General features: G+C 55.9%; 4 protein-coding genes and 1 non-coding gene across 5 annotated transcripts; 2 read left to right on the top strand and 3 right to left on the bottom strand.

The window, feature by feature from the left end:
- Window positions 1-283: 283 nt before the first annotated feature.
- Window positions 284-952, bottom strand: P884DRAFT_190557 (Ser-Thr-rich glycosyl-phosphatidyl-inositol-anchored membrane family-domain-containing protein; the record flags this gene model as incomplete). Its single annotated transcript, XM_069437520.1, has 1 exon — window positions 284-952. The coding sequence occupies one exon, from the start codon at window positions 950-952 to the stop codon at window positions 284-286; it is 669 nt and encodes a 222-aa protein (XP_069302318.1).
- A 2,636-nt stretch (window positions 953-3,588) lies between these two features.
- On the top strand, window positions 3,589-6,396 carry P884DRAFT_235647 (uncharacterized protein). Its single transcript, XM_069439956.1, has 2 exons — window positions 3,589-4,049; window positions 4,136-6,396. Exons 1-2 carry the CDS (start codon window positions 3,865-3,867, stop codon window positions 6,303-6,305), a joined length of 2,355 nt encoding a protein of 784 aa, XP_069302319.1. The 5' UTR covers window positions 3,589-3,864; the 3' UTR covers window positions 6,306-6,396.
- Window positions 6,397-7,586: 1,190 nt separating this feature from the next.
- On the top strand, window positions 7,587-8,441 carry P884DRAFT_274565 (uncharacterized protein; the record flags this gene model as incomplete). The annotated part of the gene is made up of 1 exon (XM_069442739.1): window positions 7,587-8,441. One exon carries the CDS (start codon window positions 7,587-7,589, stop codon window positions 8,439-8,441), a length of 855 nt encoding a protein of 284 aa, XP_069302320.1.
- A 595-nt stretch (window positions 8,442-9,036) lies between these two features.
- On the bottom strand, window positions 9,037-9,122 carry P884DRAFT_t11. The gene has a single exon. It is a non-coding gene; the product is annotated as a tRNA-Trp (tRNA).
- Window positions 9,123-13,166: 4,044 nt separating this feature from the next.
- On the bottom strand, window positions 13,167-14,489 carry P884DRAFT_188918 (uncharacterized protein; the record flags this gene model as incomplete). The annotated part of the gene is made up of 2 exons (XM_069437400.1): window positions 13,167-13,475; window positions 14,445-14,489. The coding sequence occupies 2 exons, from the start codon at window positions 14,487-14,489 to the stop codon at window positions 13,167-13,169; spliced, it is 354 nt and encodes a 117-aa protein (XP_069302321.1).
- Between the last annotated feature and the right edge of the window lie 854 nt (window positions 14,490-15,343).

Here is a 15,343-nt window from a genome sequence, read left to right on the forward strand (position 1 = left end):
AGACTTGGTCACAGCTGAGACCGGCCCAAAGACCTGGGAAAATCCCACGTGTTTGTACCCTTAATTTCTAACCCTCTATATCTTTGTAGTTCCCCTTTCGCCATGTGCCGAGCCGAATAACAACAAGGGGAAAAGAACGAAGGAAAGAAGAAAAAAACGTTCCCACATGGATCGCCGTTTCCCATCTCGAGTTTAAAACACCGACCCAATTGCCCGTCCATAATTCGTTCCCTAGCCTTTGACGCCCGATGATACACTGCTTTCTTTGCCCAATGTCCTCTATTTAAGCAAAGACAGCAGCGACGCCGACCATCAAGGCGAACAGGCTGCCGCTCCGGGCAGCCACGCCAGTCGGGGCGGCAGCGGCGGTGCTGGTAACAGAAGAGGCGGACGCGGTCCTGGAGGCACCGGCGGTCTCGGAGGCGCTGCCGGTGGAGGTGGTCAGGGTGGTGGCGGTACCGGTGCCGGTGGTCTCGGAGCCGGTGCTGGTGTCGACGGACGTCACGCTCTGGACGGTGGTGGAGGCAGAGGCGGAGATGGTGGCCCGCGATGACGACGAGGCGGCGGCCGAGGAGGACTGCTCGTCTTCGTCCTGGGCCGACGACGACGACTTGACCTCGAACTGCGCCGACTGGGCAAGGATGCCCGTGTTCTGGGGCTCGTCGCTCTCAAAGTTAAACTGGTAGCTGCTGTCGTTGGGAATGTCCTTCTCCTTGACGGTGTAGCTGCCAGTCGACAGGTCCACCTCGCCGAGGTCCTTGGTAAAAGGGGTGTGGCCGGCCGCCATGTTGACCAGCACGAGGTGCGCGCGGTCCGGGTCGGTGCTGACGGTGGTCCACTTGACGGTCACGCCCTTGGAAGGGTCCACTACGTCGTTCTTGGACGGCGACGTGATCTCGATAGCGTAGAGCGGGGCGGCGAGCGCCAGGAGGGTGGCAATCTGGGCGCGCATTCTGACCTATTTTGTCCTGGGCTGTTGGATTATAAATTTGGTGTTGAGTAACGAAGGAAGATGTTCAAAGTTGACAGTGAACGAGCGACTGGAAGGAAGCGAGCGTGGTTGCGACAAAACCAGAGACAAGAGGAGCGCAAACAGAGTTATAATAAACCTCAACAGGGCACCACCCGATACGAGATCGTTATCCCGATGGCCCGGCACCTCGCATGGCGACCCCACCGATTACTTTGCAACGTATACGAGAAACGCCCGGAAAGCCTCCACTGCCAATTGTCTCGACACACCACTTTTCAGGCCTGACGACCGTACCTGTTAATCGATTGCCTGCGTAGAAGCGCGCGAGGGGACGGCACAGCTGTCCACTGCAGCAATCGGACAAGAAAAACGTTAACCGTCCTGCGAGCCGAGTTTGGCGACTGCTCGCAATATTAAGTTAAGCTCTGCGTGTCGTCCGAGATAACTAGTTCATGGCGCACGAGTCGAGAGATTCGAATGCCGCGGTATCCGTCCCGTCCTGTTCCACATTGTGGATGCTAGCTTAAGGCACAGCCGCTCGTGAATGGCTTTTCCCCCCCTCTCTTCTTTTTTTGTCTGCAGGGTGGCGATATCGATCTCTAAAGTTGTAGGGGGCAATGACCATTCGTCAATGCTGCGTTTAAATCAGGAGAGTCTCGGCTCGACTCGTCGCATCGATGGCCCCACACAGGCGAGGATGGCGACCAGGAGGCCGTTTCGTGTATCCTGCCAGTTCTTGGTAGCTTGGGACATCGTTTGCGAGCAAGAGACAAGCCACACAGGTAGCTCAACTCTTGACTGTCAAAAGAAGCTCGACACATTCAGCAGCCACTGTGTCTTGGAGGCTCGTTGTGGGGCATCTCGAGATAACGACCGGGACCCCTGTTGCTAAGTAAGACGGCCCTTCTTTTCCATGTGGCCAAGGCTACAGAATCTCGTCACCCCAGGGTTCGGCACGAAGCTGACAAGCCACAGGTAGTGTACCTTGCTGCGGATGAGACCGGTGTGCGAGTAACCACAAAGTTCGGCCGACGTTGGCTCGGTTATGTAATACACTGCTTGCAGTAATCCGGATGTACACTAAGTTCGTTAGTGTAAACCGTTGTTTGGCGGCCCTTGTAGAAGGTTGACGCAGGACTTGACCGCACGTTTTGATCGCGCGTTTTGATCGCGCGCATCCAGCTTTTGTTGACGGGACCAACCGTGCAGCCCGAATTGTGCAAAAAGGTGCCCTTGTGGAGACGATCTGTTTGTAGTGACTGCCGGTACAGACTAGTTCGTGCATCCGTACTGCCCGTACGGATAGTTCCTGCGTCTGCTTGTTGCAACTGCCCCCCCAACGGCGCCGCTAGTGTAAGCCCAGAGTCTGATACACGGAGATAAATAACCCGTGCGCAGAACCTCTCAGGTTGCAACCGCCGATCGGGGATTTCTTTCGCCTTTTCGCTGCCGGACCGGCATTGTCGACCGACCGTCCGGCGTCCCCATCCCCTCGGAACACTCCGATCGTGACTCGGTCGCTGCTGCCAGGGGGCTCATGCGGGTCATTCGTTCCGGGCTGCCGTCCCCTACAGTAAGTGCAGTGAAGTGGACGAATAAGGCACCTCTGGATGGATGACAGTTCCAGCCAAAGGGAGAGTTTGGTTGGGATTGGGCAACGGCTTGCATTGCGCTCGGGCTATGTGGGGCGCAGGAATGCAATCCGCGATCCGCGATTGGATAATTTACCTTCACTTGAGCAGGCAGCCGATATAGCGGGCAGCTGGCAGGAACCTCTTGTCGGCCCGCCCATCCCTCGCTCGCTGCTTTTGCCTTCTTCGTTCTAGTCGCTTTGTCAATCACTGGTCAGGGATGGAAGGCCTCCGCCATCGCTATTCTGTCGCGACCAGAGATGGCCCCTGCGTTTTGGCGGGACCATCGTTCTGCGTCCCAGCGTGTACACTAATCCGTACTTCGTACACTAGTGGAATCCAGTACAGACATACAATTGTTACGACTGTGTGTATCCGAAAACAACGGAAGTATGCTCTGGGCCTTCCCCTTCTGCTTCGGGCTCTGTAGGCGATAGGACCGAATGTGCCGATAGCTATTGTACGATAACTATTTCTGAATGGCCCCAGCAATTGATCCCTATTTTCCGGCTCGAGTCAGGCCCCGCCCGAGGAAGCAGAGAGGGCAGACCCTTCAACAATGGCCCGTCCCATGGATGCTCCTCTCGCCTACACTACACTAGTGTACCCTCGCAATGCCCGTCCCGCTGGCCGTGACAATGCAGTGCTGTAACATGTAACAGCAACGACCACGGAGATGCTCAGCGCACCAGGGCTTTTTATTTTGTTCACCGTTGTCCATTCTCGCGAGTGGAAATTGCGATCCCAGGGTCCGGGGATCGCTTCGTCCGGGGATGGCAAGTGGGAACGAGTGGGAGCTAGTTGGAGCGGGATACCTGATGCCCAGCGATTGGCCGTGGACACCTTCTAGAACCAATTGGGGAAGGAGACGCCCCCGCCCCCCGCGAACGATGCCTGGACCAAAACCCAGTGAAACCACTGAGCCTGCACCCCCGGAGCTGACCTCTTAAAACAGCTGCCGCTCCCGAAAGCGTCAATCGTCATGCCACTATGCCACCACGCAGTCGCCGCGAATAGTCATCGTCGATAACGTTAGCCATGATCCGACAATCTCCAACATTGAATGACCGATAACGTAGCTGAACAGAAGCAAAGGCATTGCGCGCCCGCGCCCACGCCCACGCCTGTTACGACGAGTTTGCCCACGTTGCGAAGCCGGTTATCGAACCGATTCCGAGCCGAGTGAATTCGAGACGAGCCGTGAGAGCGTCAGTTGCTTGTGCTTCCCACCGTCGGAACGGGTGCACTGAGCTTTGAACGATGGAGCTCGTGGCCAGCACCGGCGGTGCTGTGTCGCCGCCAGCTCCTCGGCGGGGGAGACGAGAGAAACCATGGCCGCCGGGCAAGCAGAAGAAACTGTTGCGGCTTTATGTTTGCACCCAGAGCGAGCGCCTGCCCCTCGTTCGCATCCTCGAGCGCCTCAAAGATGGCTCCTTCGATCCAAGGTGCGCAACCTAACCCTCCCCCCCCCTCCCCCCCAAACGTGCAGTACAGCGGTCGCTAATTGCTCTGGGACGAAATGGGTGAACAGGCAGCGCAACTCGCACAAGCATCTCAAGAACCTCCTCCCTGACCGCAGGATCGATGACTGGAGGCCCCGGGATCTGGCCACCATGCTGGTGCGCGTGCGGTTTCTGAGGTCGGTGCGGGCAGAGCGGAGGATCAGGAATCGCAGGGTCCGCAGGCGGCTCGAAGCACAATCTCGCAATCCCATGGCCCACGACATGCTCGAGCCAGCGGGAACTCGCATGTCGGTTGACCGACAACAAGTCGAACAGCAGGCCGGATTTTACGCCCAAAGCCCCAGCACCGACAGCCCGTCCACGGTCAAGCAGTCCGAATCTGCCGGGTCCACGCCGCAGGCCGTCAGCACCGGCTCTTCCGACGCATACCACCGGGACAAGTCGCCCTCTCGAGCATCCTCGACGACGCCCTCGACAAAATCGGCCAAGCGCAGGTCATGGGCCTCGGTCCTCTCGAGCATCTCGTCCGGAATCTCCAGCTTAGCGCGGTCTTCTTCCTCCGCGTCTTCCAAAAACGTCAACTTTAACCCGTCCGGCGGCAACACGGCGCTCAGCAAGATGACTCGCGAGGAGTTCTTGGCGATGCTGCAAGAGAGGCCGCGGAAACCTACTAAACCGAGCGGCGCGGCAGCCGTCGGAAACCTGTTCAAGTCCAAGTACTCGACCGTCAACCCCACAACCGAGGACCTCAACGCGGCACTGGTCCGGATGTGTTGCGCCGCCCGTATCGGCCGCGGCCCCCCTGGGTGCGTGCACGAGCGGTTATCCAAAGCGATAGACGCCCAAAAGACGGACGGTTACGACTTTACTCACTTCCGCGTCACTGAGGAGGAGGCCAACATGGTGGACAAGTACGGCAACTCGCTACTTCACGTGGCGGCGAGATGGGGCGCACGCATTTCCATTCTCCTCATGATCCTAAAGCGCACTGATGATGTCCAGATGATCAATCATCGCGGCGAGACCTTCCTCCATGTCTATGACCCACCGGAAAACCCTCGCATGAGGCCGGTATCCTTCCTCAACCTGATCCGCACCCTGCGGGCGCGGGGCTTCGACTTTTGCCACAGAGACGTCGACAAGCACACGTTCTTGCACCACCTCGTCGCGAAGAAGGCCTTCCCCATCGAGACGCTATATTATGTATTTAGAGAGGTCGGCTACGGCACCGCCCGCTTTCTGGTCGCCAACAAGTCGGCCAATGGCGAGCGGTTATGGCACAGCGTCCGTCGGAATCTGGAGCAGGCCGCGCCAAAGTTGCACCGCATCTTTGGCGACGAGGTCGAGTTCATCCGCCGATATCTTCCCGAGTTCGGTTCCGAAGGCAAGGCCCCGTCGACCGCCGACACGTCAACCATCGGTTCCGATAGCCTCGCCTCCATTCACCCGACCGAGGTCCCCACGCTCGGCCTCGTCTTCGACCCCAATGAGAGCAACGCTCAGAATGTCCGCCGCACGCCCGTCATGAAGCTCCTCCGCCGCGCCGCCGCCGGCAGGGCTGGGGTTACAGACGCCGAGCTGACGGCCAAACTCGAGCACGTTTTGGAGTCGGCCGCCAAGGCAGCCGATTTCGATATGCAGAGCTTCCTCAGCAAGCGCGATACCGAGGGTAACACGGCGCTGCATTACGCCGCCGAGTTCGGGCTCGTCCCGGCCGTGCAGTTCCTCTGCGCCAAGGGCGCATCGGTCAACGTGTTCAACAACTGCGGCAACACGCCGCTGCAGCTGGTCAAGTACGCCATCCAGCGTACCGACGTGCGCTCCGACATCCACATGGAGGCCCGCTACCTGCGCTGCGCCGTCCTGCTGCTCGAGCAGGGCGCCTTCGATCAGAGCAAGCTCGTCAGCGAGCGCTCCGTCATCTTCGCCTACGACGTCTTCGACGGCAGTGAGCGGTCCATCAGCAACCTTGTCAGGCAGGGCGTCGCCAGCCAATGTCGCGGTCTCCACCTGCTCACCTCGTCGGTGAAGCATCATAGCCCGAGGTATCTGGAGGATCTGGAGAGGGACTACGGGTCGGATGGGCAGAATGGTGCGTACCTTGGGTATGACGAATACGAGCAGCAGCAGAGGAGGGGCAGCGAGAGTAACGGCGGGGCGGCGACTGCGAAGGGCACGGGCGCAGGAATGTCGATGACGTTCCAGACGTCGGCGCTCACTTCTCAAGTGGCCACCTGAAAGTTCCCACGTTCCGAGAAGCATCACGGTTCGTTCTTTTGGTTCTTCCTCTTTGGATCATCAATATCGGCATGTGTATATGTGTACAAATACCATTTGGGGAGCGCCGGTGCATGGGGGAAATTCTCTGAAGACACTTCCTTCTTTTTTTTTTTTTTTTTTTTCCCTTTTTGTTTTCCTTGGGGGGTGGCCTTGGTTGTCTGGGTTGGTTGCCCAAGGCAGGCGTTAAGGATATTTCTGTCGAGGCATGCCATGGCTGCCCGTCCTTTCTTGTACCTAGTGCTCGATTACGCATATATAAAACAAATAAACTCAAAACGCCTGATGTCGTGCATTTGTCCTGCCTCCATCCCGCCCAATCGGTAGATGATTAGATCCTCGCGAAGATATGGCCTGTTCGGTCGTCTCGACGCTCAAGGTACCTGCTAACTCTTGATAGTTGCCTATATTATGTTTGCGCTCTCCTCCGCGCCGCCTTCTAGACCGTTCTTCGACCACACCTTGATCCCCCCCTCTGTATCACACAGCGTTGTAAAGGGCTCATTCCGCCCATTCGACACGTTCATCCGACCTTTGGGAGGATCGGTACTGCACAGGCCAACCAGGATCATGTCTCAAAACTCTAATTCGACTGCCGGCGTGGTACGCAATCAGGTTGCTCTTGACCACCGTCTTGGCACGTCAAGGGAGAGGACAATCCCCACTGTCGGGGCACAATACTGGCGCCGGAATATAACGTGCTCGGATCGAGCCGCGGAGCCGTGTTACCCCATTTGGCAAGAGACGGCGACGTTCGTGAATACCCAGATTGCTGGCCAGGGGCCGATCCCATTAACCATCGCGTTTTAGCACCAAGCTCAGTATCTAGGCGCAGGTCCCCAATCTCGTCAAGAGCGAGCTGCCAAGACCGGCGTGTAATCGATGGGAGGAGTCGGGGGATTGCTTGGTGTCGACGGTTCAAGCAGGGGAGAAGGGCTAATAATTAGGGTACGGCGCGGGGCTGCCCCTTTGCAAGTTCCTTGAAAAAGGGGAGCCAGGGCCTTCCCGTGCTCTCTATGTTTGGTGATTCCACGATCCCGGGAGAAAAGGAAGGCCAAGTCTGCTCGCTACCTCACCGTCGGTCCCGTTGCTCTCATCATCATCATCATCAACAACAACAACAACAACTCCTTCATCGCTCGTACATCAGGGGCACCACAACTCAACACATCATCTACCAATATAGGTTCGCCACCGCCGCCGACGTACATCCCTCCCCCGGGCCTTCGCAAAGCGAAAACCATGCTTCTCCTCCTCGCCTCTCTCCTGGCCGCCTCGGCCAACGGCGCGGCCCTCGTGGCGCGGCAGAACGTGAACCAAGTGGTCCGGCTCAGCTCGGTCGAGAACGTGGCGGTGCGGTCGACGGGCGAGATCCTGGCGACCAACATGAACTCGGCCAACCTGTACTCGATCGACCCGGTGGCCAAGACGTCGGCGACGGCGCTGACGGTCTCGGGCGCGAGGGGGCTGTCGGGCATCGGCGAGTACGCGCCCGACGTGTTCGCCGTCATCGGCGGCAAGGCCGTCTACTCGGTCGACTTCACGGCGAGCCCGCCGGCGTCGAGCGCGATCGCGACCATCGCGGAGGCGTCCAACCTCAACGGCCTGGCCGTCCTGTCCAACTCGACCGTCCTCGTCGCCGACGCCGGACGGGGGCTCGTGTACCGGCTCGACGTGGGCACGGGCGAGTACGCGGTGGCGCTGCAGGACGCGACCATGGCGCCGTCGGGGGGGATCCCCTTCGGCATCGACGGCATCAAGTACCGCGATGGCGTGGTGTGGTACACCAACATCTTCAAGAACAGCTTCCACCGCGTCGCCGTCGACCCGGACACGGCCGAGGCCGTCGGCCCCTACGAGACCCTCTGGACCGACCTGATGGGCGACGACCTCTGCTTCGGCCCCGACGGCCTCGTCTACGTCGCCACCAACGCCGGCAACTCGCTCGTCGAGGTCGACCCGGCCGTCGGCACCCCCAGGAGCGTCGGCTCCGTCACCGGCTCGACCTCGTGCGCCTTTGGCCGGACCGACGCCGACGCCAACGTGGCCTACGTCGGTGCCGGCCAGGGCGTCTATGCTGTGACGGTCCAAGTGTGAGAATCGGCGACGGAATGGTATTCAGGGGTTAAGAAGGGGGGGAGGCGGGAAAGGAAAGGGATTCCCTCTCTTATGCTTGTGTTATACGGATAATAGTTATAATATTTCGAGGTGGCTGGCGAGAGAAGCAAGATCATAGCACTGCAATTGTTATTCAGGGCCAAGAAAGCGAAATCAACAAAAAAAAAAAAAAATAACTAAAACAAGCATTCACTCTCCACGCAACACACGGAAGGCTTCATTCAAGGGGGGTTATATTAAATAGCAAGAGAGACCGGCCTCCGCAGCGCCCAGCTGGGTGGAGTTTGGAGGATGGTGGAGACCTACGATCAATTAATTAGGCGATGGGAAAGGAGCAAGATGCAACCGGCAAAAAAGTTCATTAAGCTTGATTGATCCCCACCCAACTTGAACAGCTAGCCTTTGGCACTAATGGTAGCTGGGTACCCATAAAAAAAGAGAGTAATGTGGGAAGGGACAACCGACGCAGCCTTGGAATAAAAAAGAAAGAGCCTAGAAACACTGTCGACATGAGAGAGACTGCAAGTCTCTCTATCGCAGGTATCAAGGGAGGAAAAAAGAAGGAGAGGAGCTTTGAGCCTGACCCGATTTGAACGGATAACCTTTCGATAGCCTCAATGGTAGCTGGAGTCGAACGCGCTACCGTTGCGCCACAAGCCCTCTAAGCTCTTGTTGGTACAGGCGATATTGGAGGAGAATATGTAATTAGCCAAGCCCTGCTTGTTCCGCAGTGATCAAGTAAAAAACACTATCACATTTCTATTTAATAATAAATCGAAAACGCTACAAGCCCCTTATTAGCTCGTTGTTGATACCAATGCCAGTTAAGGAGTTGTGAGACCTATCCAAGCGCGCTATGTTTGCGCCAAAAGACCTCGTGCTCGTTGTCGGAAGGACCTGCTCCGTGTTGAGTTGATCTGTTTTTAACTATTAGTATCGGTAATCCCCCAAGGCGGCGGCAGATTTTGAAGACTTGAGCATTCAGAGAACGTACCCCTGTTGTTGGATAAGGTAGTCACTGTCCGAGGCAAGCTCAGCCAGGTGGCCCTGTAGGTCCCGAGTAGTTACCTACATGCAGCAAGACGGCAAGACAGGGACATGTAATTACATATTGAATGAGGAGTGAGACTTCATTGTCGGCGACGTGCAACTCAGCAGAACTTGGGTTCGACGGTTCCATGCGTGTCGCTGCAATATGGCACTGTCTTGATTTGCCCAAGAACACCTGCTCGTCTCTCTTGGCTAATTACCTCGGTGTGGGTAGATGGTGGAAGTCGGTCGAAGCTTTCCCGGGGCGTGAAAGGTCTGTTTCTCGCGAGCTCAACTCACGCGCCCACTCAGCTGCCTAAGCTTATGGAAGCTTCGATTTACTCAGTTCTTAGACTACACGCCCTGTTGTGACCATTCGATTTCGTATCTCTCACCCATCTCCAACCTTCCCCCAACCCTTCCCCGGCCCTTTCCTGGCCAGTTCCCCATATCCGGCATGCAACAATAGCGGCCCCCGTTCCCTTCGACCCCTTGACGGGGCTGCAAGGTAGCATAGCCATTCATTTCTAAGTATATTCTTTTCGGATTCCTGGCTGACTTCGCAGTTCCACTGAGGACGGAATGCTTCAGAGGATCCGAATCACCCGATCTACGTCGTGTGACCGATCTTTTGTTCACACCAATTGGTTTCACACCAAGTGAGACAGAGCTCGTACCGGACTGCGCCGGACCCGACCATTGCAGGGCGGGATATGATGAGACGAGCGGCACAGTTCAATCACCTCTGGGGATTCCCCGGCCAGGGGCGTGGTTATAGGTAGCACCAAACTCTCAGCAGCACGAGCCGCATCCGGCCTGATGAGGTAGCTAAGTCTCGAGAAGCGTGAGGTCGCTAGCACCATGACGAGAAGGAAATCTTGCGTTAATTATTAACTAATTAATGACCTCATCCTCTTGTATGAACTCTCTTCAACTCACGTTTTTTTCTGTTTCGTTTTCCCTACTTTCTTTTTTTTTTTCTCTTTTCTTTTCCCCCCCCTTTCTCATCCGTTCTGTGTTATCTTGATATTTCTGTGCCACATATTCTTCAACCGTGCCTCCGACCTTCGTATCGTTTTCCGGGAGGCGCGATTCAGTTTCGGTACTTGCCTGTGGGGGCCATTTCGCGGGGTAAAGGCAGGCAATGCCCCCGCTAGGCTGGTTGGTTACTGTGGCCGCAAAAACGAGCAGGATCGCTTTGTGCTAAATCGGGATCTTGGTAGCCCTCTATTTAATTTTGATGAGAAAGAAGATGGTGTGACGGCAGTGGGAGGGGATAATCGTTCCACAAAGGGCGACGATGAAACAAGACAAGCTCTCTCTGCCTACGGGGGAAGGCACGCGGCCCTGTTCTGGCCTTCCAAAGCTTGTACATACATACCTTTCAGAGCTACCCTGCTGCGTGTGTAGGTACATGTATACGCACATGCATACATACAACAGGCTACACTGCACGGATGTCGAGTTTCCTTTTCTGGCAAAAGGCTGTCTGCCGCCAGCCCTATGTGTATCAAGGTCGGTACGCTTATCGGAAAGCTGGGGCGTCAAATGTAGGGCCTGCGGAGAACAGCCCGCGAGGGAAGTGCTAGCTCCTATTGATTCCGAACCATTTGAGGTATTCTGTATGACCGTTACTTTCTTGCGCATCGGTTCGGTTCTACTTTTGCTTGTAGCTCCCAGATTGCTTCTGGCATATGCTGTTTGCTGCCGAGCTGCCCGAGGCGCACCGCCTCGCATGCAACTCTGAGCTGTCCTCCCCGTTTCGGCAGTGTTCGAGAAGGATTATTGCAGCTCTTCTTCCGCAAAAGCAAAAAGAAAAAAATAAAATAAAATAAAAAGAACCAACGTAGTGTCTCGGTATCTCCGGTCTCTTCTCGTCTGCAGCTTGGTGATGATCAGCTCGGCAGCCAGCGCTTAAGGGCGTTTGCGCGCTCAAGCGCCATTGGGCCGTCGGGCCAGTCAAAGCACGCGGCACCGACAGCACTCACAGTGCATACTGGGACTGGGCCGCCCCGAAGCTCCCAAATTGGAAGCGGCCATTCTTGCCGGGCCGACCACCTGCAAGTGACCCTCGGAGACACCAAGTCTCGCGTGTTGCGCGGTCTCGAGGACAGGGCTTTCGTGGGTCGCTGCTGTTTGCATCAGCGCTGCGGCTGATCGATACCTTACACTAGCGGATCCGTATGTACTGTATGTACATACATGCATGCATACATACGCAGTACGGTTCGGCTGTGTGTGTGACTCGGGTCGACGATGCTGGGGCGCGGCGCGGAGAGCTTTGCACGCGTTTCAGCCCCTTGTCTGTGACCTGGGGCGCTACTCGAGAGCATCCGCTGTTTGACGGCAACTGCCAAATTTGGCAATTTCATTCAAACCTACCGCGCACTAACAATGTGTATCGCTAAGTACGGTGCATACCTCTATGCAAGGCCGGGCCTATTGTCGGCTCCTGTCTTCGACGGCTTCTAGTCCATGCAGTAGGGTGTGGGCAATAAATGTCCTTTCGGGTCCGAAAAATGGAGTGACGGGACAAATAAACAAAAAGCGATCGCAGCAGAGGGAAAACATAGACAAGAACGGAAGGAGGAAGCGCCAATAAGAGCCGGACTCGGACCCGAGAACCTAACTGCACCGGCCCTCGAGATCCCCACTTTCCTCCCGGGCGGGGCCGCGACCCGCACCCTGTCAATTCCGGGGCGCCGCGTCGAAACCTTGTTGGTGCTTGTTAGATGCAAACATGCAACCCTATGAGCGGCGAAGCCGACGGGAGGATTAGACCCAACACGATTGCATCATCTGAGCTGGAGTTCAAGTGTGGCCATGGTCATGCTGGGCCGAGAAGGATTTCTGCCCCCCCCCCCTTTTCCCCCTTCCCCATTTCTTCCGTTTTCTGGGGCATCGCCTGATCGGACGACTTGTGCTACCCTGTTGGTTCGGAAAGGCAGTGGCTTGGGGACGCGGGAAACAAAATCACGGAAAGAGATCAGACGGCATGTTGACTCACCCAAAATAGATACTGCCTTTGCATCATTACACATCCTGTAATTAACATACTGTAATTAAGTGGCGATCATGCACAGAGCACACTGAGTTAACTGGTGATGGAACTTCGGGACGACCATGACAAGTTGTACATTTGTATTCAAGTGGTCAAGAGCTTGAGGTACTCTTGGCGGCTATCTACATTTGTGGAATAAAAAGAATGGAGTCTATCTATCTAGTGGAGAAAACATGCCAGTGAGAATACATGGTATCAAGTGTCAATCCCCCCTTCTCCGAGGCAGTGATGCCGCCCATGATGTCTAAACCAAAATCCCGTCTGATATCCCCGTGTAATAATCCAACCCTTGTATGTGATGAACCGTCCCCAAAAGAATGTAACACCAGCCCAGTTTATCCTTCTAAGATGCCGAGAGACAAAGACTCGCTCCTCGCTGTGGTTTGTGGCTTTAGATGCGAAACCCGAAGCGAAAAAGATATAAGAGAACAGGAAGAGAAGTATGAATCGAACCAGAACGACCGAAAGAAATACATGTGAATCAGAGAGAAGAAAAAAAGAGGTAATATCCTGTGCCAGTAAAGTTAGCAAAGAGCGATTCTAACAGAGCAGGGACCATCTTACCTTGGGCGTCCTATGTACAAGTCCTTAGGATGAGACGAGCTTTGCGATTGCTAGTGGTAGTTGATGTACTCGAACATCCTCTGGCACTCGTCGCAGTACTCGTCGCTGTAGACCAGAGTCATGGGCCGGTCGTACCGCTTGTCGTACCGGCAGGGTCCGTAGACGTGGCGTCTGTAGATGTCGCAAGAGTAGGCCATCTTCTGAACTTTTCGGCCGTAGTGCTGGCTGCTGTCGCAGGCATAGATGATCTCCTCCCACTGGCACATTGTCGAACCGGGCCCGCTCGAGGCGTCGGCAAGAGGTCGTGTGGAGTGTGGAGGGAGTGGGTAGTGCTGAAGAGCGCCTGTGTGGTGTCGGGGCTGCTTGCTTTTTAGTCTGCCGAGGGCGGTTGCTCGCTCGTCTGATGTTGTGTGCGTTGTTTGTGCTTTTGTGATTTGGAGATGGGATTCTCCGTCGCGGTCTGAATGTCCTTTATAGGAAAGTCTCGACGTTGGCCAGATGTCTTCTGGCTCAAGGGGAGGGTGGGAAGAGAACCCAAGGGTGCCTCGGCCTGCACGACACGGCGAGGAATCAAGGAGATGACCACCTAGGCCATGTTAGCAGAGAGCAGTAACCGGCATCGACCTGGGGCAGGTGACTCCTATAGAGCTGTGGGTGGTCAAGTTTGATGGTCCTTCATGCAGCATGCAGCATGCAGCAGCAGAGCCCCCCTGGCCGGTGAAAACCAGACTGTTGGGTCGAAAGGCGAATTGGAGAGGGGACGAAGAGGGAGGGTGGGGTATCCCATCCATCTTTTTGTGCCAAAACCACCAGGGAGATCGGAGGAAGAGACAACGGCACTGTACAAGCTACGCAGTGTGGGACAGGCCTCCTTCACAAACCTCTCCGCCACCGCCGGGCCGCACACCCTGCTACGGCGGGAGCAGAGGGGGGGCGGTGCGCCGTTGGGGCCAGAGAAGGTTAGGCCGGAATAGTGTACTGTACGTACTCATGGCAGCCGCAATGTTGGGGGAGGACGGCCTGCCGGCTGCCGACCTAGTCCAATGTATGTATGTACATACACATGTGTAGACCGACTGCGCCCTCGATCCCATTGGCCGGCCGGGCGACGGCCGAGCAGGCGAACTGTAAGGTACTCTCGGTACGTATCAGATTAAACGCGTCTAAGCGCCGGCTGGTTTGTGGACCCCTGATTGGCACGCAGCCGGTTTTCGACCCTTGCAGCACATCGTTCCCGACTACCGGGACGAGCAAAGTGGGAGGGGTTCTACACAAAGGAAGGAATGAAACGACAAGAACACTGCAACAACACTGCTCGATTGTTAGACAATCAGGCTGTTTCTGCGGTCAATTCCGACAAACTTACATGTCATGTATTTTTCCTTTCTTTTCTTTTCTTTTTTTTTTTTTTTGCCCGTGACCGATGACCGCGGCGGACCACCTGCAGCCAACATATCGTTCCCGCCGTGACTTTACTCGTCGGCCGCGGATGACTTACTCAATTCCAGGCCCCACGACCCGCACTGCCTTGTTGAAATGCCTTAGACATTTGAACTGGCCAAGAACCGGGTATACCCGGTGATGCCTAACTGCCGTGTTACTCTCGAGTCCCGTTGCGATTAGATCGGTCAAAGTGTTCAGCCCCATGGTCTTTTGATTCTGTGCGATGTGTTATTATTAATTAATAGTCAACGTCGCACAGAAAGACGAGACGAGACAGACAAATGGGCAGAGCCGCTTGAAATTATCGCTCTAATAAGCTGTTCGCCGTTTTGGCTCAGCAGCTCGCTCCACGTCTCTGGTTAAGTATGGCCATACAGTCAGCAACGGATATGTAATTAGTAATTACATCGGTAAGTAGACAACCAGACTCGGGTTAAATACCTGGAGGTAGGTACCCATGTCCCAAGTGCATCGCAAGGCTCGCGGATAACTCCGAACTGAACCGGTGATGGAAAATCAATGGCGGAGGCTCTGGCTGATTGCCGATACTTACACACAATTCAGATTCGGAGTCGACCGATGCATGCGGGATCTCATGACACCTCCACCCGTATTCTGGCCGAGAGTCTTCCATTGAACTCAACCCGCAGCCCGGCAAAGCAGACGGCCCCGGGAACCCGAGGATGGTTTGACGGCGGGCCCCGCCCAAGTCTGTGTATAGGCCGACCTGGGTAGGCTTTCTCCCACCCAGACACTGTGAGAACTGTTGGTGCTCCTGCATTTC

This window comes from Thermothelomyces heterothallicus, assembly GCF_042370625.1.
Source record: "Thermothelomyces heterothallicus CBS 202.75 unplaced genomic scaffold P884_scaffold_1, whole genome shotgun sequence".
Classification (NCBI taxonomy): domain Eukaryota; kingdom Fungi; phylum Ascomycota; class Sordariomycetes; order Sordariales; family Chaetomiaceae; genus Thermothelomyces; species Thermothelomyces heterothallicus.

What these genes read in the sequence shown, in the direction of transcription:
- P884DRAFT_235647 (XM_069439956.1), top strand. Translation starts at nt 3,865, where the DNA reads ATGGAGCTCGTGGCCAGCACCGGCGGTGCTGTGTCGCCGCCAGCTCCT. An exon ending in GATGGCTCCTTCGATCCAAG is followed by an intron (nt 4,050 to 4,135) that starts GTGCGCAACCTA and finishes ATGGGTGAACAG; the next exon opens with GCAGCGCAACTCGCACAAGC.